This window comes from Siphateles boraxobius, unplaced genomic scaffold (assembly GCF_051911475.1).
Source record: "Siphateles boraxobius isolate OS27281-9 unplaced genomic scaffold, OSU_SipBor_1 41, whole genome shotgun sequence".
NCBI classification, from domain to species: Eukaryota; Metazoa; Chordata; class Actinopteri; order Cypriniformes; family Leuciscidae; genus Siphateles; species Siphateles boraxobius.
This window is the reverse complement of record NW_027509042.1, coordinates 14257744-14282007: the sequence shown is the minus strand read 5'-3', so window position 1 is coordinate 14282007 and position 24264 is coordinate 14257744. Positions and strand designations below refer to the sequence as shown.

Sequence of the window (24264 nt, the reverse complement as noted above, 5' to 3'; positions counted from 1 at the left end):
ACTATGCTCTGGCTAGACGTCTCCAGATTCCAATCATCACACTCCAGCACCGCATCACCGTTAACGCCCTGAACGGACAGATACTTCCAGGGATTACTGAGGAGACCGGTGTCCTTACTCTCATTACCTCTGGTAACCACACCAAGAGAACTTTTCCTCTACTCTCCGTCAGTAATAAACTAGCTCCCAAATTTAATGGCCCGTTCTCTGTCACAAAGATTCTTAGCCCTGTGGCAGTCTGCCTCAAACTTCCTCCGGCGTACAGGAGGGTTCATTCCGTTTTCCATGTGTCCAAATTGAAACCTGTATTTCATTCTCGCATTAATCCGCCTGCCCCAGTCCCCCCCCCCCCGCCCCCTCTCGTAGATGGGGAACCAGTCCATTCGGTTCGTCGTATTTTGGACGCAAGACGGACGGGACGTGGATTTCAGTACCTGGTGAGCTGGGAAGGTTACGGTCCGGAGGAGAGAAGTTGGGTTCCGGCTAGAGACATCCTGGATCATTCCCTTATTGATGATTACAATCAACAGGTAGGTTCCCCTGGGAGCGCCAGGAGGCGCTCCTAGGAGGAGGGGTACTGTCACGGTTCATGGTTTCATTGCTCGCCCTCGTGCTGTGAGTATGGTTTTGTGTGTATTGGTAGGAGTGGCTCGTGATTGAGGCTGATGAGCGGATCAGCGTCAGCTGTTTCTCATCACGGCACCCTATTTATTGTGTGTGAGTTTGTCCTGTCGTTGTCAGATCGTTGTCGAGGCTCTCTGGATTTACCTGTGTCTCCTATCCAGTTCTCCAGTCTGATCGTTTGCCCGGATCGCCTGTGTTCCTGCCTGGATGCCTGGAGTCTGCCCAGCTGCGTCCCTGCGTTGCCAGTGCCCTGCCAGAGACTGAGACTTCCATCTGAACCTACTACTTCTATTCTTTTGTGAAAAAACAGTTGTTCATTGCACTTGAATCCTATCGTTCTTTCTGGCCCTAACTGACAAGAATAGTGCATTGGGACACAAAAAGAACACACACCAACACCATAATTGAAGTGACATGCTTTACTTGATCTAGTACAATCACTGGAGAACATACCATTGTAAACCATTATAACATCTACATCTGAACAAATAAACTTAAATAAATGAATAATCAACAAAGTAAACAAAGATAAACAATACATACCATATACTCTGAAATAGTTTTTTTTTCTCAGAGAAAAATATATATTTTGTGTGCGTACGTGTGTATAATTATTTGTAGATTTAGATTTTAAGAGAAAGAATTCAATGAGAGATGCCCACAGGCCGAGGCTGCATGCAGTAACACAGCAAGCATGTCTTAGGTTGTCTTATCGAAACATATCAGTGTTAATGTGTACACTAGTTACATTGAAGTTAAGAAAAATAAATTATCATACTCTACTCTTACATATTACCCATGTAGAGACTGATTTACATTTACATGCTTGCCAGCATAGAAGAAACATTGACCATTCACAATTGAGAGGGTGAGAATATAGTTCAAATAGAACAGGGAAAAGAAGTACATTACAGGGTCATGTTTTACTTAAGATGCACAAACTAGCAAGGAACTAGTTCGTTTTCTTTAACCTTTTTTATTTGATTACTCCCATCTAATTATTTTGTAAACAAAGAGACTATTCTATATATTACAATTAAAGTCTGCTTTATTATCTCAATACCATCTAACCAGGCAAGCAAAATAACATTTCATAAACATTAACTTTTAAACAGATTTCCTCTGACAGTATATCTGTGTCCTGTTCAGTAAGTCCTGATAGATCTTTGATCTTATAAACCGAGGAAAGGAGTCTTTCTCCATGAGGCTGTACACTTTAGCTTGGACTTCATTGAGACTGTTGGAAGTTGGCTCCAGAAGCCTCTGTTTGGTTTCCTCTCTGGTCCTGTGGTCTATGTTAACCTTCAGAGATATAAGAGTTAGAGAATATTAAATTCTGTACCAATACTCTTGATAACAGCATAGAATCAAACAAACAATTTCCCAGCACAGCCAAAGTGGATAGACTATAAATGGTATGGTCATCAAAGTTCACACAAAAACATCTATCACTGTCTCTGATGATCATGGTTCACCGTCACAAATTTTATACAGTTTGCGCACTGTCTGAGCCAAGAGAGCAGGGCTATTACATTTGGTAGAAACGTCTCGTCTTGAAGGAGCCAAACTGAAGCTATTTGTGTTCCCTTTCGAGGGAACTCAACACTGCGTCGAGAAACGACACTTTGGGGACGCTCCCTTAGCGTGCGCCTCTGAAGTAAGAATGAAACTAATCCAATCCTGATTGGTGTTGCGTCGTGATGTAACATGTGACGGCATAACCGGATGCATAAAAGTGACGCTAACACACACACACATCAGCTTTAGATCTTCAGCAAGCGCTCTCTGTGAAACTGTCTGTCTTATTTGGTGTTGTTTGTCTGTGCAAAGCTCTGTATTATGGCGAGTGAACAATACACTAAGTGTGTGCACCCCTGCCCAAGATAATATATATGCCACGGGTGGGGACACGCATCAGCTGTGTGTGTGTGTATTGTTTAGGGGCGCAGCACGCACTGTCAGCTCTCGAGAGGGCTGCCTGTGCACACTGTGAAGCACTTCCTATCAGAGTGCTGCGCTCCCGCTTGGCTATATTATTTCCTGATGATGGCCAGGCTCACGATCCCCGCGGTTCGGGTCCCGCGTCCATTGAGGCGGCGCGACGGCTTAGATCGTGGAGATCGCAGAAGGATCTCGCGGATGAGAACGAGACTGCTGAGGCACCTTTTCTCTCATCATCCGCAGATTCTATGACACTCGTTCACGACGCAGAAGCCCGCGATGCGGCTTCTTCTGCCCGTGACGAGTGCCCAGTGCTCGAGCTATCTGTTTATAAGGAAGTAGATGTGCTCAGCATCGGGAACGAGCAACATGAGTCACACTCGCCGGCTTATGTTTCTGCTTATGTAGAGCTCGTGGAGGTTGTGATGCGTGCGGTGGCCAGACTAAATAAATATATAAATAAATATATTTATATATATAAAATATATGAGCTGGCCACAAAATAAGCAGGATGATCCCCGTCAAAATGAACTAGACGAGAGATTCCTGCAGCACCGTTCACAACCTCAGAGCCGGGGCTTACTGTTTTTCCCAGATCTTTATAAAAATATAAATATATATGTGTAGATCCTGGGAAAAAACCCATTCTTTAGGTATCTCACCACATTCATTATATGTTTATTCGAATGTGGTGGGTGCGAGAGAGTCGGGTTATGGCAAGTTGCCGCAGATGGAGGAAGCTTGAGCGTGCTATCTTTCTTCTGATCCGGCATCTTCACTTTAAGCCCCGGCGCTGCCCAACAAACCGTGCAGGGACACCTCTGCACTGGTTGGCTGGGCTTATATGGTGCAGGAAATCGATGTTGCTCTTCCGCCGTTAAAAACGTTTCGGGACACATGGGTTTCCAGCGAACGCAGGCTGCACTGTCCGCCCCACATTTTTGCGGCCAGGCAGCATTCGCGTTCGCCAATCGAGAATCTTTTTCGGTCCAGCCCTTCCGGAAACCCGCTTCAGGGGGTCGAGAACGAATCCCGATTAATACCCGAAGCCAGGCTCGAGAGCCTGGTTCCTTTGGTAAAATATTTAGAAAAGAAAAGGTCAGGCTGGTGCGTGCCTGAACTCTAGGACGATTTTGCAGGCGTACCAGGCCGATCTTCTTAAAGATCTAAGTGAGGCAAATATTTCCTGTTGGCCGCTCCGCTATCTCCTTCTGGCCTGTTTTCCAACGCTGTCACTACAGTCGTTGACAGGTTTCAGGAAGCAAAAAAAGAAAAGAAAAAGAGAGCGTTGCCTCTAGAGGCCCTCCTGCGGGAGTTCGGCAAAGAGAGGAAGCACTCTCAACTGAAGTCCTCCAGCCAGAAGGGTGACCTGAGGGCCATCCTTCAGGCGAAGAGGTCCTAATTGTAGGACCTCTGAGGGTCCTACATGTCTCCATCCTTCCATGTCACAGGAGGTTCCTGAGGTTGCTTTCGGGGGCGAAGCATACCAATATCGGGTTCTTCCGTTCGGCCTAGCACTCTCTCCCCGCACGTTCACAAAGTGTATGGATGCGGCTCTGGCTCCACTGAGGCTTCAGGGCATCCGTATACTGAATTACATCGGCGACTGGCTCATATTGGCCCAGTCTCGAGAAATGGCAGTTCGGCATCGAGATGTCGTCCTTGGCCACATTCAGAACCGGGGGTTGAGGCTCAACACTAAGAAAAATGTGTTGGACCCAGCTCAGAAGACTACTCTTCTGGGCATGGTATAGAATTCGGTTACGATGCGGGCACGTATGTCTCCCGCTCGTATCGAATCCATCCTGGCCATGGTGTCCGGGATAAAGCTAGGCCAGGCCATCACTGTAAAGCAATTTCAAAGACTGCTGGGCCTCATAACAGCGGCATCCAACATAATTCCTTTGGGCCTGTTTCACATGAGGCCCCTTCAGTGGTGGCTCAAAGCCAAGGGTTTTTACCCAAGGGGAATCCGTTCCATATAATAAAGGTTACGCGCAGATGCCTTCGTTCCCTATTAATATGGAAGAAACCTTGGTTCTTGTCCCAAGGGCTAGTGGTAGGGGCGTCATGTCGCCGTGAAACTGTTTCGACAGACGCTTCCCTCGCTGGCTGGGGCGCGGTCTCGGACGGCCGCTTTGCCAGGGGTCTGTGGCAGGACCATCATCATTCTTGGCATATAAATTGCCTAGAGATGTTGGCTGTGTTCAGGGCTCTGAGGAGCTTCCTCACAGACATCAAAGGTTACCACGTCTCAGTGGTAGCTTATCTAAACCGACAAAGAACACTCAGATCGCGCCCTCTATCCAGATTGGCGCATCAGATCATTTTATGGCCCCAAGGGAAAATATTATCTATAAGAGCAATATATGTCCCGGGGGATCTGAATCAGGGAGCGGACATCCTGTCGAGGCAGGGGCTGAGGCCCGGGGAATGGAGACTCCATCCAGAGGTGGTGGAGTTCATATGGCAGAGGTTTGGACCAGTGGAAGTGGATCTGTTTGCGACTCGAGGGACGTCCATCCCACTGTCCACTTTGGTTCTCCATCACTCATCCAGCCCCGCTGGGGTTGGATGCCATGGTACAGGCCTGGCCGAGGCTTCGCCTGTACGCTTTTCCCCCCGATCGCTCTGCTCCCGGGGTCCTGGAGAGGGTCCGTCAGGAGGGCATCAGTCTTCTTCTGATAGCCCTGTTTTGGCCAGCCCGAGTATGGTTTTCAGACTTAATTTCACCCCTGATAGCTCCGCCATGGCAGATTCCTCTGAGGAGGGGTCTGTTGTCTCAGGCGGAGGGCACTATATTCCATCCTCATCCAGAGCTGTGGAAATTGTGGGTCTGGCCTCAGAGGGGGCTCAGTACCTAGATGCTGGTCTATCATCTGGGGTGGTCAAAACCATACTCATCTCTAGGGCTCCGTCTACTAGGAGATTATATGGCCTCAAGTGAAATATTTTTCTACTTGGTGTAGAGAACTTGAGTTAGACCCAGTTAACTGCCCAATGGCTTCAGTTCTGGAGTTTCTTCAAGATTGTTTCTCTGAGAATCTCTCCCCTTCCACACGTAGGGTGTACGTGGCTGCCATTGCGGCGTTCCATGCACCACTAAATGTTGGGCCTTTAGGGAGGCACCAACTGGTCATACTATTTCTCCATGGTATTGGAGGATGAGACCGACAGTCAGGTCCAGGGTTCCTTCCTGGGACCTGGCGGTGGTTCTCGAAGGGCTATCCCTGGCTCCCTTCGAATACCTCCAGTCGGCTTTGCTTAGGACCTCACGTTCAAGATAGCCTTTCTCTTAGCTATTTCTTTAATTAGACTGGGAGATCTCCAAGCCCTGGCATTATCGCCAGTTTGCTTGGGGTGTGCCCCCGGCGGAGTTAAGGCCATCCTGCATCCGAAACCCAGCTATGTGCCTTAAGTGCAATTTATCATGGCTAGGTCCATGGTCCTGCAAGTATTTCATCCTCCACCTCATGTGTCGGCAGAAAAGGAGAGGTTCCTTGCTCTGCCAGTCAGAGTTCCGAGTATTACCTTGAGAGGTCCTCTTCTTGGAGGAGGTCGGACCTACTGTAGTGTGTTTTGGATCACCTATTAGGGGCTCCCGGCTATACAAACCATAAGTAGGCCTACAAGGTGCGGAATTTCCCTTCACCTTTGGCCGTTAGGGCTCATTCTACTAGAGGCATGGCGTCCTCTAGGGCCCTCCTTTCGGGAGTTCCCATCAAGGAGATCTGTGAGGCAGCCGGTTGGGCTACCCCACACACTTTTGTTAGGTTCTATAGTCTGCACCTCCCTAGTACGCTTGGCGCACACGTGCTCTCGTCCTAGCTGAGTGCCTGAATCAGTTTCACTCCGGGGCAGGCCTGTTTTCGGTGCGTGGCTTAGTGGGCATTCGTTCCCCAAAGTGTCGATTCTCGACGCAGTGTTGAGTTCCCTCGAAAGGAAACGTCTCGGGTTATGACTATAACCCTTGTTCCCTGAGAAGGGAACGAGACACTGCATCATCCTGCCACGCCCCTCGAGGCCTTAGAGCGTCTTGCTTCATCGCGGAGCTGATGTGTGTGTGTGTCAGCGTCACTTTTATGCATCCGGTTATGCCGTCACATGTTACATCACGACGCAACACCAATCAGGATTGGATTAGTTTCATTCTTACTTCAGAGGCGCACGCTAAGGGAGCGTCCCCAAAGTGTCGATTCTCGACGCAGTGTCTCGTTCCCTTCTCAGGGAACAAGGGTTATAGTCATAACCCGAGACGTTTTCTGTGACCCGCACAATCAGAATGCTTAAGCACAGTGCTGTGCTTCCCGAATAACAAGCAGTGATTCACAATGTAACTGAAGGTCACGCTGAACAAGAAGATGATCTTCAGGTTTGAAGCTAGGGAAGAATTAAAGTGTGTGTGTATATATATATATATATATATATATATATGATTTTTTTCAGCAGCCATTGCAAACTTCAGTGTCACATGATCCTTCTGAAATAATTTAATTTCATATAGCCTAAGTGTAAAACTCAAGAAAATCTCACAGAATATACTTCACACACCTGGGGCCTCATTTATAACCGTTGCGTACACACAAAACAGGCCCTGAAAGATGCGTACGCTATTTCCGACGCATAAGTTGTGATTTATAAAAACAAACTTGACGGGAAAATTTGCGCACCTGCACGCAAACTCTGACCCATGCGTACGAAAGTTTTGGAGGTGGAGCAGTTTGGCGACACCGATGGTGAACTGGAGTTAAATGCCTTTTTGGTCACTTTTAGACAGAAAATCTAAAGACAATTATACATATACAGAAAGATAATACAAACATAATTTCACTCACCAAGCCTGAAGCATCCATCCCTTCTTAAATGTCCGCGCCAGTGAGTGCGTTGGACCGTTTAGTGAAACTGGCGCAGCCTATCTAAAACCGTAAATCTTCATTATAAGTCCTAATCATAACTACAGTGCATGTTCAAAATAACAGTTAAAATATAAGAATGATTCAAACTATGTTTTACTTCTGATATAAACATTTAGATTAAATATTCCAATCTCATTAATGGTGTTAAACACTTAAACTACATGAAATCATTACTGAGAAGTTACAACATTTGTATATTCAATAAATATAAATATTTGTTGTGAATGCAATGCTTTTGAACACTTTTCCTCTGGCATTCTATGTTTTAATGTTTTAACTACAGAGATGAATTGCTTATCATGATAATAGCAGATTGTCTGAGAAAATAATTTTGTGCAAATAATGCACAACAAGGTCGGTCTTTTTCCATTAAAAATATAAATCAATTAAAAATACTATTTGGCCAGTGGAAAAGATTGAGAAAATCTTTATCTGAAATGTATTTTACACTATTTGATTTATTTATTCAAAAACAAGGCAAGGATAGGCTATCTGAAATGTATACACTATTTGATTTATTTATTCAAAAACAAGGCAAGGATAGGCTATTAAATAATTTTTTATTAATGACATCCGTATTTCATATTTTCGTAATGTCTGGTACCGTTAAACATGTCATCACGTGGATGAATAATCATAAGCAAATGATATGCAGATGAGGATATGCATAGTAAAACTAGGCGTTGTAAGCTCCATTTATGGTTATTTCGGGGAGGAGACGCATGTGCGCACAATCTTCCGCTAACTGGCAATTACAAAGTGAATTCTGCACAGATTCTGGTGTACGCACAGTTTTATAAGTCTGAATATTTTTTTGCGTACAACATTTTCGGCTTTCGGGCGCACGTACACTTTTAGTAAGGATCCTACGCAGAGTTATATAAATGAGGCCCCTGTTACCATTGACAAAGACAGACAAAAACAGAGGGAGAACTGAAGGCTTAGGTACACAGAGCAAATGAGATAATTAACGAGGGACTGACAAGGCACAGGTGCATGGGATAACTAATTAAGCAGACTGAGGACAGGACAGAACTAAAAACAAAATTAAAACAACTGAACAGGGTATTATACTCATTACATCTGGGGCCTGTACCATGATGGTAGTTAAACATACTCTGAGTTACAGGATTGGATTTGAGTTGACAAACCAGGGTTTGTTGGTACCATGATGCTGATCATCAACTTTCTCTGTCAATTCAGGCTTTGATCCTGAGTTTAGGAGTTAAGGTGTGACATCAGTAGCGAACAGCCAATGCTGAGAAAGAGTGAAACTGTCTTTAAAAGATTTTGTCTTTAAAAATCATTTGCTATTTAGAGACATAGACATGTGGTTAATTTGTAGTAGAAACAGGTGGAGTGACTTTATCGCACCAGACATGTGTCACTTTGCTCACAGCTGATTGGTCCAAGTTCGGTTTGCAACCTCTTACCTGGAACATAACATGCCCCTGACCAGGTTAGCCATGGAGCAGAAGTTAGCCTGGATCCCAAATGACACACTTCATGTGGACTCGTGGTCTCGTGGCCTTAAATTGCGCGTGCTCGCCAAGTGTACGAGTCCGTAGAGTGTCCCATTCTGCATTTCAGCACTCAGAAGTGTGCTCGAGAGTGCTGCCTTTGTGCCCTCGACACAAGTTACCCTGGTATTATTGCGAACACCCAATCAGATAAATGAAGGGAGGGGTTTCGTGGCTGTTTGACTCTGGGTGGCATGATGTCATCAAGCCTGTCCCAAAATACACTCTCGCGTGCCCTCGTGGACTCGAAGGAGGTCCACAAGGCCAGAGTGTGCCATTTGGGAACCAGCCTTATAGTGATGAACACTGCTAAAAGCCTAACCACTTTCATGGTGCCCTTAAACCCAGGATTGGCACAAACTAATCTGAAACATACCTGGCTTTCCACTTTAAACAACTTCATGGTATAGGCCCCTGGAAACATTGCGTACATACAAATTGGAATGCTTTAATATACTCTTTGCAATTACGTTATTTAGCAACACCATGAAAAGCTTTGGTGATTCAAACAAATACTGTTTGATCAGGTGTAGTTGCTATGGTTTTATTGAAGGAGTCAACCTACCTCTCTGGGTGCATGAATGTCAATAAATTCCTTGAAGATCTTACTGGCCTTAGACATCATCTTAGCAGGGGACTTGATCTTTTTATAGTCCTCACAAGCCAACCAGAACTCAATATTTTCATCACTGAACTCTGTTTTGAGGAAGGTTCTGAAAGCTGCCAAACCATCTATGAAATAAAGATGAATATGATTACAGATAAACATCTTAGTATTCATAGATGCCACCTACGTCACTAGAAATAGAACGCCACCATATTGACGACCGATCTCGCCCGGCGCCACCCAAACTGCCCATTTGAATGAGAGAGAAAGACAGAGATAGATGGATAACATTTTAATTTTAGGCTCCGATCCTTATATGTTACCCCCAGTTTTCTTTTGTCCTTTATCATCTGCCCCAGACTTGCCCCAATTGTCCTTCCATGATATATATATATATTTACCTTGTGCATAACCCCTCCCCATACAGTGGGGATCGCTTGAAGGCTTTCAAAGAGTACAGACGCTCTTCTGCCCTCAACTGAGTGTGTAGCGACTCAGCCTATGCAGCGAGCTAAACAATACAACAAGGAAAGGAGGTTCCAGGAATGACAAGACTCGGTTTTCTTCTCACTATTTTTCCTTCTTGTCTTTTTACTGTAAAACTGTGAACATACAAAAAAATACTATCAAAGATACATTTAACAAATCAAAACACATTGTTGTGCCTTTACATATTAGAAATAATTAGAATACAAAACATAAGAATCACCAGATTACAGTGATAAAACAATACAACTTGCACCAAGACGCTATCATGCAGGCTGCTGAATATACTGCAGATAATTGTACACAAATTCACAATCAGTTCAGAATATTGATCAATGTGTCTGAGATCCCGGCATAAATTCCCGCTACTGAATAATAAAGCTATAAATTTGTTCTTTCTACATTACATTTAGTCGAACGCGAATTCACCCAGTCTTCATCAAAGCTATACAGGAATCACCGAGACTATTCGTTCAATCTTAAACAACCTATAAGTACAATCTGACGACCGGGATGACAAAAAAAACAACAGAGTTATATATAGCATCGACTTATAGTATATTGCGCGATCGCATACTAAACACGAAGCTAGTAACGTTCGCTAGGAAGAGTTAACATAACCTCTCAAATAACAGATTATTTAGAAAAACAATATGGGCAATAAATTAGGCTACTTACAGATTATGTCATATCAACGCTTCTCGAAGATATACGGGGGTTTGAGAGGAGAGAAGAAATGTAAACGCCTCAGGAACATTTTCCTAACACCTCGTGAGACAAACTTTTCTGCCTGTTGCTTCCGCTCATCACTAACGTGCGTTGAACTTGCGCACGCGAAAAAACATAGAAGAAAAACCCAAACCCGCTAAAGAAGATACTGACCCCTAGAGGGTAGGATAAATAAATACAGCGGCAAACTAATGCAATACCAGAGGGCATAGAGAGCCAGAACAGACGCGTATCAATATGCTGTGGCTGGATGGGTTACAAACGTAAAAGTGCGGCACCTGGCCACCAAGGATTTATATTTAATCATGGGAAATGTTGGTACTATAAAAAAAATGCAAATGTATGATTTTGGTGGTAGTTATCTCTGACTGGGTAGCGAGTTGTTAACTAGCTAAGTGGCTCAGCTGGTAGCTTGCCAGCTGTTAGCCACGGCTCACGGCTAGCTGTCATTAATCTGGATTAGGCCTGTCGCGATAAATCAATTAATCGCACGATAAAAAAATGAGCTCGATAATTTCCATGCTTTGTTTTCCTCGTCTCTCTCTCTCTCTCTCTCTCTCTACCAAATAGACTGGATGACAACCCTGTTTAAGACATAACCGACATATTTTACGTGAATGCTCTCTAAAACGGACATTTAAACAATGTTTTGTGTATCGGTCCATTCAGACACAAAACGGAGCTCAATTTATTACTCGCGCGCTGTATAGGAGTCTATGGCTGCACGCTTCGGCTCGGGTGTGTGCGCACAGAAAGATGAGACACGATACAATATTAGACGTTCATACTATGAGACATTTCTTCTATCCTTTTCTTTTGGTATAGAATAAAATACCAGTTCGGGGTGCCTCTTTCGGCTGTTGTTGCAGCAAACTGCACAACATATTGCAGGCATTACTGAGGCCGCCGGTCGTCAAGATGGCGGCGTAAAACTACAGTGACGTCATGTGAACCGAATGAATATTAAAAACCAATATATCTTTGGCATGTCTAATATTCCATATCTTGGCCATGCTGGCTACAGGAAATTCTTCTCAAGGACACCAAGCTGTAGAACCATTGATTTCACAGAGTAGCATGTTCCTGGATCAACATATTTGTTGAACCTGGAACAACATTCCAATCTACCAATAAGATTTGAGGGACAAAGTTTACAGTTTATGTCAAGTTTAGGCTTTACAAGCAGAGTTAGGTGCTTATATATCAGGGTTATTCACCTACAGTAGCATTCAGGGATATCTTGTTATGATAGTGCAAGGAGATGAACCCAAATGCAGACAGTGTACAATGAACGCAAGGTTTATTGGAACAAAAACAGGAAAACAAAACCCACGAGGGGGCAAAACAGACAAGACTAGGAGAGACTTAACTTTGACTAAGACTTGACTGATTACTTGACGAAAAACAAACAGTAGAACTTTCTCTAGACAATACACTCGACAGGATACTCACAAGGAATGATACAGGTAAGGTCACACACAGGTAAGAATCACAATGAACCGACAAAGGACAGCAAACACAAGGGGATGATATAGGGAGAGAGTAATGACAAGAACAGGTGAAGCTGACTAGACAATAATGACAAGATGAGGATAACAAGGGGGCTGGGTATGTAACGAGACAACACAAGAACATGGCCCAAACAAAAGGCCATGTGCTTGGACACAAAACATGGGTCTGTCATGATCCTGCCTCAAGACTAGAGAAAATCAAGGACACGAGGGCAGAATCGTGACATAACTTATGGGTAGAGTTATGTTTAGGGGTAGGGATGGGATTACATTTTCAGACAGTAATGTTGTTCTAGGATCAACAAAATATGTTGACCAGGAACGCATATAATCAGGACGTGTCACCAAGCTAGTTGCTTTCATTTATCAAAAGCAATTTTTTCTTTGTCATATTTGTGATGTGCTTCAAATGAAAGAATACACAAACATCTGTTTATCTGTTTCAGATAAAACTGAATGCACTTATAGCATCACTCACTGCACATTTCATTTTGAAAGGGTTGCGAAATGTGCAAGAAGCAACGTAATATCATTCTGGAGAAATGTCGCCACAGGGATGTTTTCCCAATGAGCCTGGTTGGATTAAACATGTATGATAGTGATTTTATGATCCTCATTTTTGTTTTTGTTTTTTGTGCTTATTTTTACCCTGTATCCTTTTTGTGTGAGGTAGACTTGTCAGTTAAAGTCCACACAAACAGAAGGGTGGGAAAATGAGACAATAGTGCTTCTCTGGAAATTCAATGAAAGGACAATAAAGAGGCAGTACAGAGGCTAAATGTTCTCCTGCTGTCTAGCGAACAAAATGTTCTCCTTTGTTGCCTCCTTTTTTTTAAATAAAGTGATTTTCCGCTGAACATGTATCCTGTTAGACACAGGAAGTCATTTATATCTGAAATGCTTTTTACAGATCAGTGAGATCAAGCTACCTGAAGGGGAGATTTTACCCAGCATGCCCTGGTAATTTATTGAAAGTGAGTGAAAGGAAGAGAAAGATAATGGTCATTGAAATACAGTACATTACATCCATATTATCATTATATCATCACCATTATTATATTAATAGAGTTTTGGGATTCAGTAGGACATGAGTTTTTGTGATTATAAATTAAGAGTGTCAAAACATTTTAACCACATTCTGTGATAAAATGTGTCAAACAGAACAAAATAAGTCTCTAATTTCTGATTTGTTGTGCTGCATTCAAAATATAGCCTATTGTATATGCTGATCAAAAGACATTTGAAGAAAAAGCAGAAACAAGTGATAGCATGTGTAAGCAGATGCATATGTAAAATAACGTGATCATCAACATTAAACAGCATATAAATCAAAACTGCCTAATGTTACTGGATTGAAATGTCGACCCAGGATGAGCTATAGGACTGTGAAGCTTTGGGAGTTTTGATGGACTCGATCTACTCCATCTGTGTTTTGATCATCGTTCTGAATCTGATCTTGATGAAGTCTATGACAAAATGAGATTTTCTCAGCTTATTGCTCAAAATGTTGCTTTTTTAAATGAAACTTACCCACATTCAAGTGTTGATAAAAAAAGAATGCATGAAACTAGAATAAAGTTTTTTTTTTTTTAAGCAGAGGCTCTGTTTTTTCTTTTGATATATTCATACATCAAAATACTCTGGGGGCAACGCTGGCGGGGAAAGAGTTTTTTTTGCGTTCACATAAGACATAACCTTCTATGTTTACTAGAATTATTTGTGTTTATTTTTCCTTTTAAGCGCAAGAAGACGTGAAGGAGAGCTCAATTCAGTATTTGCACTCTGTCTGAGCACGCTCACGCTTCATATACTCACCAGCAACGATTTTTCCTTGCATTAAGTGCTTGGCGAGTGTTCATTTTAGGCCCTGGTTACAGGTACTCAACAACTACCAGTGTTGTTTTCCAACATCCAGGAATTTACGCAGCGCTGACACTGTAGAATTGACCAGAAGCCATTTTCTCTCGCTTCACAGAGGAAAAGAAACAGCTAATGGTGAGTAAAGCAAATTAGTTTGTGTTTGGTAGAGATTTTATACTGAAATCTGTGTTTTAAAAAAAAAAAAATTTGACACATCTCATGTATCTCACATTTGTTATCATTCGCTTGAGTCAATCTATCTGAATCTGCATGGTCTGAATACTGTCAGTTATAATGGGTGTCTCATTACAAAAGGTTTGTCCGAGTAGTTAATAAGGGACATGCTTCTCTCCTCGAGTATGAACCATGCAAATTCCACCATGTTTGCATCTATCACAGTTTAGGCACTTGGTTGCTTAAGTTAAAAATAACCTAGTCTTCATTCTTCATTCCAGTTATGGGTTGGGTCCCTCCTTTATTCCCAATAGGTGAAAATTAAATATATGATCACTTAGGGAAAAAAGTAATAGCACAACTCTCCTCAAGTTGTATGATTTGACCAGTGTTCATGATATAACTGCGCATGTGGGATGAGTTCTGAATTTAAATACCTAGCATTTTAATACCTAGCATAATACCTAGCATTAGCATTACCTCAGCTTTAGCAAATGGTTTGCTGACCCTTGTTTCTAAATACTATTGTTGACAGATTTTAGAAGTCTTTAGCATGACCAAACGTCCTGTTAACAGCACTGAGAGAGGCTATTTGTGGCACGTCTGGGGTGTCATTGCTGTGAGATTCAGGGAAAGACACACACACACACTGTTCTAATTGATGCTGGAATTAAGCCTGAGGAAATAAGGCCTGTCATTTTGTTAGCATCGACGAGAGAAGTCACAGTCAAACGTGTGACTCACAGGGAAGTGGCACCCTTTACTTAACATGGAAAGCTTCTTACATAACTTGCTGGTGAACTATATCATGGGTGAACTATATCATAGCTGAACTACTGTACATCCCTGTAGAAATGCAGCTGGCTGAAAAGTCAAAAACAATTTGTTGTAAGAATGATTTGGAGAAGTGTGGCTGGTGTACAGTGTTAACGCAGTAACAGTAATATTCACACTTTCAGGTAAAGACAATTAAAAATCAAATGTAAAATAGCACTGCATAGTCTTCACTGTATAAAATAAATATAGATGAATCCTTATTAAAGTTACAAAAGTTTTTCAGTCAAGAGCAGTAAGTGATTTTTTTTTACTTTTGTTGTTTGAATAACATTACAAGACAGCAGGTTTATTAGGCTGCTGTCACTTTAAGAGATGCACGAATCCAATATACTGTTAAACAGGCGTTTTATTTCTCAACTGTTTACGTTCACTTAAGACATAACAGACCGCCTTTTTTCGCCGAAAGACCAGCCTTTTTTATGTAATTTTGAGTGAATATGTCCATTCAAGCGTAAGAAGGCTTGAAAGAGAGCTCAACAGCATTCGCACGCTGTCTGAGAAGCGGCTTTCTGGACGCACACTTCGAATGCCCCAATCGAAGAATAACGCGAATAAGCTTAATAATTCAGACCCATAAACTTTATCATGATTAATGTTACTTACATTTATTGGACAGCAGAGCATCAAATGAATCTGCCCATCTGGTCACTTCATCATTGGATAACCTGAGACGGCCAAAGATACACGATCAGGTACAGTTATGAGACAGCTAATTTTCCATTTTTTTCTTGAGAGAACAACATATTACTCACTTCAAGTATCTTGTGGACCTCTCCTGAGCGGGAGGCAGGAATTCTGAAAAATCGCTGCATGAGTCTGATTTGTTAGACAGGCACCCTAGTCTAGTTTTCATGGCCCTGAAAAAAAGGGAAGAGGAAAAAAGACAAAAGCAATCTTAAATAACAAGAGATTAACAGCTGTCAATGACATTAGTGTATTCATTAGAGACCGGTGATGATTTATTTTTAGAACATACTAAATTACTGAAATAATGACAACAGCTCAGGTGTGCATAATAGCCTGTCTGATTAGATTGCATTGATGCTTACAGATGCATTATACAACACAACATTGCAGTGTTCACTAATTATCTGGAGATGTGGATTCACCGTATTGTAAACATGAATATTCTTTCAAAATGGGAATCATTGAAATGCAACAGCGCACCTGGCCCTAAAAAAGGCATTATCATGAATTCTGCATTTATATTTACATCATAGAAGAATCGATCAGGGCCGAGAGTGAGAGAGCGCAGAGAGCGAGAGAAAGAGAGATAGGCCTACTCACATTAACTCTTACATAAACTATAAGATAAATGGATACTCACTGAATGTCCTTGCAATGCAATTTCTTCCAGTCAAGTGAGGAGTTGATTTGCCTGTAAAAATGATAAAGATTTACACGTATATTTAAAACTCATCAGTGAGCATATTTTGCTAATCACTATTCTCAAGGCTCACAATTACTAGAATGCCAGATGCCACCTTTTCCCTTGATGAAATATAAAACATTTGGACCAACATAAGACTCGTTATTTTGCTTTTGTTATTGCACCTGCAGTTCTAGGCATGTTCAGTTCTTCCAAAGGAACATTTCCAAAAGGTAAATAAATAAAATTTCACTCTCTTACCATTTCAATCCACAAAGCTGATGCAACCTATTGCTTTCACATGTAGTTATTTTTAATTGGGAACACTGCATGAAATTGACCATTCTTTTTCTGAACGATCGTAAATTCCTCCACAGAAAATAGGAATGAGTAATTCCTCTCAACGTGCAAAAAAAACAAAAAACAAAAAAAAACCATGAGAACGGGACTTTGTTTTATTGTACACGTAGATGGGAATCAGAAAAGCCACTGGTATGTCTACCACCGATATTATTAAAGAGGAGGTATATTCCAAGGTATATTTTAATCTGTGTGCTTGCATGGTTAGCTTTGGTAGTTCTTAACATAAAAGGCATGTTCATTTGTTCCGAGTATCACATTTCTGTTTATTTTTGTTTTGTTATTGAACATTTTCCTGTTTCTGATAATTTCTAAATGGATTGCAAGTTAAAGGAAATAATGTCATAATTTATTATTATTTCTCAACCCTGTTTTCGTATCTTTTATCCTATGATCACAGAAATTATGCATTTCTAATTGCAGTCTGACAAACAATCCGAAAATTCTCTCAAGATGGGAATATTTTAGTGATTCGCCGGATGCTTGAGGCTTATTCTTTATTTCCTTGCACTGGATGAGAACATGTACCATGCTATTTATAAGATGCTCTGACGAATCTATCTAGGCAGAGAGAAGCCAGTTCATGTTCTATGCATGCATGCAGCACAAATGGAGCTACAGGGAGCTAAATAAAAGATACTCTGATGTTTCACCCTTATAAAATCACCATGAGATACCCAAAGAAATAAAAACATAGCTATAACATTCTCCTTTTGTTTTTTGAGTGCTCGGAATTTAATATTCTCAATTTCTCTTTGATGTAGGAATTTGAGTTTCTGTGCTGAGTAATTTGATAGTTGTGGGTCCTGTCTCACTTCAAATGGAATGTTAATGGGTTGCAATGAAACTCCCAAATGCTGAATTTTAGTCTGTTTAGTTACACATACACTGCTAGAAATGCAGTTCATAGCAGGACAGCATAATCACAATGTTAAACTAAAAGCATAAAAATATAATATAATATACAGTAATATAATATATATGATATAATATAGTATAGGCTAATACACTATAATATAGGCTAATCTAATTGTCACGATCATGCCTTGTTTAGTTTCATTATTTTGTTATGTTTCATTTCTTTTTCACTGTCTTTTCCTGAGTTCTCCTTTGTTATCATGGCTTCTATGCATGCTAGACCAGTAGTTGGCGATGTCACTTTGTAAATAAACACTACGCGCCTATAAACTAAACACGTAATGCGCATACCCCATGACACCACAGTTTTCACAAATTTACGTTTTTGTAGTTTACACGGAGACAATAACGGTATTGTTTTCAAGAACATGCACTTTGAAACCCGTTTTCAAAAGTTTGAGATTTCAGGCTCCCAAAACACTGTTGTTGTGTAAATGAACGACCAAAACGCATACATTTTTTTAGTTGAAAACGGTGTCGTGTAAAGTACGTCAACTTATTCTGACCCTAGCTCTACCAATCTACTAATACTTTATTTTAAACATATTTTGTGGTAATCAATGATAAATCAGTAACGTGAAAATTTGCACATTGATTTTGATGGTTCCCTCACAGATAACTGAAAAGATAACTCATGAAAAGTGCCCCATACCCTCATGCTTAGTAGAATATGTGAAGGTCCCTGTAATGTTACTGTCTGATGGGGCTCAGTGAGATGTCAGGTTTCCCACTGAGGCTCCTCTACCCATTATCAATTTGCTATGGCATCTGATCTTCAACCCTCGCTCTTGCTATTTTTAAATTCCAAGCACTTTGGTCGTCCACGTTAAAAGAATAATGTAGTTGCTTTTACCAGCCTTAAATTAGTTTTGCTTTCCACGTACTGGAATAAACAAGGTGAATATTTAACCTTTAGAGTGCCTACGATTTTAAATATTTAACCATCAAAGTTCTGACAGACATCATATGTTGACTCATGTATAATACATTGCTTGTGATGTTTCTCATTTGTCAAGTCCCTTAGGATGAAAGCATCTGCTGAATGATTAAATGTAAATGTTGCTGTGATAAAACACTTTAAACTATGGTCTCCCAGCCTGACCAAGCTGGTTTCCAAGACCAATTATCTTAAAAGTGCTCAAAAAAACATAAAAAAAAAAACAGACCAGGAGGCCACCTAACCACCTTAGGCTGAACTAAGCTGTTTTTTCCCCAATTTGTTGTAATCCACTAAAATAACATTTCTCTTAGGGGTTTGTCGGAGTGAGGGTTTAACTCCTGTTTTAGAAAGGTGCATATGTGCCCCAGAGACACTACCTTCATTTACACCCTGCTTCACACTTTGCCAGTTGCAAGGTAATGCCTGGCTACAGCCCGCCGACGTTTCTTTCCCTTCTATTTTTGTCAATGCCCTTTCCTCTTTGAGGTCCTCATGTAACGTGATGGCTAATGTCTCCTCAAATCACATTCGGTCCAACAAAACTCTGAAGTTAAGGTCACTGTTACTTTATTTAGATATCTTCAAAATAGCAAGGCCTGTTTCACTTTTCAATGATAAATTATTTCATGTGATTTGATGTTGTACAGCACATTATGCAGAAAATTGAGAATAAGTGCTCCTTATCAGTGTGAGGTCTCATTAAATCTGGGACAGAGAGACATCTGTTTGAAAAAGGTTAGCACATAGTGGCTATTCTGGGAAATGGAACATAATTCAGACAAATTGGATAGAACTGCAATTGTGTGAATGTGGTAGGAACAATAAGCATTAGCACGGTTACAAGGAACACTTTTTCTCAAATGCCACTGTCTGGTTTTAATATATTCGTACTCTCTTTGCTAACAGGCCCAATCCAAAGACACCAAAATGTAGTTCAACCTACCTTGGTAGAACTTTATAATAACTTATGGCTCTAAGTCAGTAAAAACATTTTATAAAGAATTATATTATCTGCTTTTTCTACACTTATTTTCAAGGGAATTAATGACCACATTATTTAAACATGGTAAACATTATTTAATCGTTCTCATAAAATGATAATGATACTCCTGTTGAATATATATATATATATATATATATATATATATATATATATATATATATATATATATATATATATATAAAATTCAACAAAATATTTAACAAATGGACATGCAAAAATGGTATGGGTGAGGGTGGGGGTGGGGGTGTAAAACTTTGTCAGTGACAGGTATTTCAATTATGTGGAAATCTGCAAAGCTTTTTGTGCATGCAGAACAACGTGGAACTACAGATTGTGCATAGTCGATTCTTAAAGGGTTAGTTCGCCCATTTAAGACATGAAGTTGTATGCAATCCTTACCAGCACTATAGTGTATACACACTGACCCACTCTGTTGTCACCCCCCTGGTCCGAGTTCTGACCGCTGGAAGTTTTTGAATGAAGTAATCCCGGCTACTTTCCGGGGCCACAAAACTGTGCGTTTTTACGTGAAAAAAAGATTTGCGTTTCAAAGCTTGATTAATTTAACACAAAAAAAAAACACGCCGGGCAAAATTCATACCTCAGTTTTAATGCGGCACTATTTTCCTTCCGTTTCTATCAATCCGCGCTGCTGTCAATGTCAACAGTGCGCACGTGACGATTAGCTGTTGATAGCGCGACTCGCCGACAACATGTCCGACTACGAAACTTCAGATGATGAAACTAATTTTAGCACAGTGTCAGACGGATCAGATGAAGACAGTAATTTTAACTCAACGACAAAGGGATATCTTTATGAACCGGAGTATACCGATGCCGAACTTGAGCAGATGGACAAAGAACGGGAAGAGAGAGAGCGAGAGGACAGAGAAGTTGTCCAATCTGATGCTGGGCCCACCACAGCTGTAGCAAGAGGCAGGATGAATGACAAATGGTGTGTTCAATCAAATATTTTTCACAGCAAATTGTAACAATATATATATATATATATATATATATATATATATATATATATATATATATATATATATATATATATATATATATTTTTTACACATCTTTTCACGTGTTTTATAATGGAGTCTAAACATCATCTTGTTTACCGTACAGTTTAGACATGGGATCATAAAGTTAGTAAATAGAGCTTACCCGTGGTACTGGTACAGCAAAACTCTTTAAAATCATGTTTTTTCCTTTTCCTCCTTGGTTGGAGATGTAATCGTCTTCGCTGAAGTGAGCACTACACACACGAAAATCCTTTATTCGAGATAATTTAGCTCCCGCTGAGTAGCCGATGGCAACCAGCCAAAGCTGTCTCATATTCATATTTGATACAGGAAAACGATGAAATTTGAACTTTGATCCCGGCACATCCTTGTTGTCACAGCCTGGGAATTTACAAGTTCGCACCATTGTTAATTTAATATTTTTTACCTTGTTGTCGATCGATTGTGTAAACACTATGGAAGAGCTGATCGTCACGTGCGCACTGTTGACATTGACAGCAGCGCGGATTGATAGAAACGGAAGGAAAATAGTGCCGCATTAAAACTGAGGTATGAATTTTGCCCGGCGTGTTTTTTTTGTGTTAAATTAATCAAGCTTTGAAACGCAAATCTTTTTTTCACGTAAAAACGCACAATTTTGTGGCCCCGGAAAGTAGCCGGGATTACTTCATTCAAAAACTTCCAGCGGTCAGAACTCGGACCAGGGGGGTGACAACAGAGTGGGTCAGTGTGTATACACTATAGTGCTGGTAAGGATTGCATACAACTTCATGTCTTAAATGGGCGAACTAACCCTTTAACATAAATAAAACTAAGCATCCATTAAAAGGAATTACTAAAAGATAATTTATTAAAAAATACATTTATTCGATTTTCAACTATTTGAATGTGCATTAACTAAAAATATTTTGAGCATTCTATAATTTATTATTGTTAAATCTTTCCCCGCCATTGACAGAAATTTCCATCTTTTATGAGACAACACACAACCAATTAAAAAAGTGCGTTCTATATAGTATGAATGTGTTTAGTATGAATGTAATCCAGACATACTACATCCGCCATGTTGTCATTATCATGTGACCTACCAGCGTCAGTGACGTCACTTCACTTCCATTCATAAATTGTCTCCTGTGACGTCATGGGATAGTATAGTGTCCATTGTATGCGCACTTCAAGTAGTAGGACATCCGGGCACTTTTCGCCTACTGTTTTTCAAATACAATGACATACTACTCTGTTGGCGTAATTTTTTTCCACATATTATACAGTACGGAAGTACTCAATTTCGGACACAGCGTATGTTTCGACCATCATTCTGAATCCGATCTGCATGTATTCTTTGACCAAAAAAGTGTTTTTTTCAGCTTTTTGCTCAAAATGTTGCTTTTTTATGAAACTTACGCACATTCAAGTATTGATAAAAAAAATGCATTCATTTGTTTTGTTTTTTTCGTTGACAGGGACAGAGTTAATAAATGAATGCCGAGATGTCATTGATGCATGCTATTATAATAACATATTATAATACCATGCATTATTTTAGTTAGATTAGTTATACCTCAAGTGTTTCTGCTAAGAAAATTCCAGATGGAATTAATAAACATCCCACATCCCACAACGCAGTCCTGAAGTCCACTAGTCTCTCCACTGTGAAGGCCTCCTTCCCTTCCCTTTACCTCTGTACAGCTAAAACGTTGTCAGGATAATTTCGGTTCACGTGGCTATGCGGAAGCTATAAAAAATTCTGTATTTAAATTTTTTTAAGGCTTGTACCTTGGAACCTATTTCATGGTTTGCGTTCTCGGGCCACCAGGCACTGTTTTGTGCAAATGAGTTGCCGGATCGCATTAAGGGTTTTCTGTTAGAAGGGTTTCGTGTTTGCTGCCCTTAAGTTAATAACTAATAATCGTTGCGATGGAAGGGAATCAATCAAAACTAACTTTAGCTGGACAATAACTTTATTCTAGAGGTGCTGTAAAGCCAAAACAATCTCTGTCTCTTTAATTTCCTATTATCACTGTAAAACTGCTTTGAAACAATCTATATTGTTAAAAGCGCTATATAAATGAAGGTGACTTCACTTGACATAAAGTTACGAGTCTCTTACATATTTGTGTGCATTGTGCTTCCGATTTCATTTTAACTACTGATAAATGTCTGCTAAATGATTAAATGTAAAATGTAAATTATTATAACATCCATGCAGAAAAAGGATGCTGTTGTTGAGCCTGTATAGCAGAATGAAACATATCTCCAGTGTGTCTTAAAAAGAGCAGTGGGTGGTGAGTAAGGATGCTTCAAAGTCTCTCCTCATCTCTGTCACTTCCTCTCGCTGACATTTACAAACCTACAAAGCCCTCACAGGAGAGATGGATTAGCTGCCCAATCCCTTCAACAAACAGTTTTCATTGTGCATGTCAGAAAATAAAAATTCTGTGGTTTAAGTAATTGATATTACATACTATTATTTGCATATAAATCAAATAAAATTAATGTTCTGTGTTTTTTTTGTACGTTGTAATGAAAAAAAAAAATCAGCATTCATGGAAACACGTTTAAACAACATCCACAAAAGAACACTGGCAACATCATAAAAAATTACAAAAATATCACAAACTGCAGTTTCCATCATTTATAAATGTAACAATGTGAAAGCCAAATAGATGATCTGTTTTTCTTAGTTGCACCCAATTCCCTACACAAGAGAAGACATGACAGAAGGACAGATGGTGAGAACTGTGCGCTATGACAAATATCCTAGACACATTAAGCCAGTGTGAGCAGCAACTTATGCAACAATCGATCACTGATATGAATATGGAGCCTTTACCTTTACAGTTCACTGCTGTTGATGGCAGGTCTTTGATTCAGGATGGAGACGCTTCTTTATCCGATGGGTTTAGCGTGGCTCTGTTCTTGTGTAGAGATATCTACTGTTGCCCACATGTAGCAATCATCACACAGCGTGTTCATGGGTGTGAAAGCGTGAGTGAGCGATGAACAGGAGAGAGAGAGAGAGAGAGAGAGAGAGAGAGAGAGAGAGAGAGAGAGAGAGAGAGAGAGAGAGAGAGAGAGAGAGAGAGAGAGAGAGAGAGAGAGAGAGAGAGAGAGAGAGAGAGAGAGAGAGAGAGAGAGAGAGAGAGACGAGACGAGACGAGACGAGAAGGGAGAAAAATAAGCAGAGGGAGAGGCTTTGTCAACACAACGGTCTCTCTGGAGATTCAAAGAGCATTACTATGCCGTTTTGTTTTGCTCCGTCTAGGCTTTTCAGTGTCATGTTTGTGTTGCGAGGTCTCACGCTGTCAAACTGTTATTCTGCATGGATGGATGTAATAGACAGGAGGGAAATTTGAGGTCTAGCATGCAGGTTTTGGCTGAGGTAGCGGGTTCCTTTGAGGAGAGGAACAAGGAGACTAAATCAAGCCGGCGTAGACATCA

The 24264-nt window shown here is 40.7% G+C and overlaps 1 protein-coding gene across 2 annotated transcripts; it reads right to left on the bottom strand.

The window, feature by feature from the left end:
* Positions 1-1028: 1028 nt before the first annotated feature.
* rgs8 (regulator of G protein signaling 8) lies at positions 1029-23874 on the bottom strand. Of its 2 annotated transcripts, none has more exons than XM_077198501.1 (6): positions 23657-23874; positions 16533-16583; positions 15958-16062; positions 15809-15870; positions 9567-9733; positions 1029-1926 (listed from the first exon to the last, which is right to left on the bottom strand). In XM_077198501.1, the coding sequence occupies exons 3-6, from the start codon at positions 16056-16058 to the stop codon at positions 1732-1734; spliced, it is 525 nt and encodes a 174-aa protein (XP_077054616.1). In that variant the 5' UTR covers positions 16059-16062; positions 16533-16583; positions 23657-23874; the 3' UTR covers positions 1029-1731. The 2 variants fall into 2 exon arrangements, with proteins under 2 accessions (XP_077054616.1, XP_077054615.1); XM_077198500.1 differs by lacking the exon at positions 23657-23874 and adding an exon at positions 16836-17180.
* Positions 23875-24264: the final 390 nt, after the last annotated feature.

What these genes read in the sequence shown, in the direction of transcription:
- rgs8 (XM_077198500.1), bottom strand. Translation starts at nt 16,918, where the DNA reads ATGGTCAATTTCATGCAGTGTTCCCAATTAAAAATAACTACATGTGAA. An exon ending in CAGCTTTGTGGATTGAAATG is followed by an intron (nt 16,584 to 16,835) that starts GTAAGAGAGTGA and finishes TCATTTTTACAG; the next exon opens with GCAAATCAACTCCTCACTTG. An exon ending in TTGCATTGCAAGGACATTCA is followed by an intron (nt 16,063 to 16,532) that starts GTGAGTATCCAT and finishes CCTTTTTTTCAG; the next exon opens with GGCCATGAAAACTAGACTAG.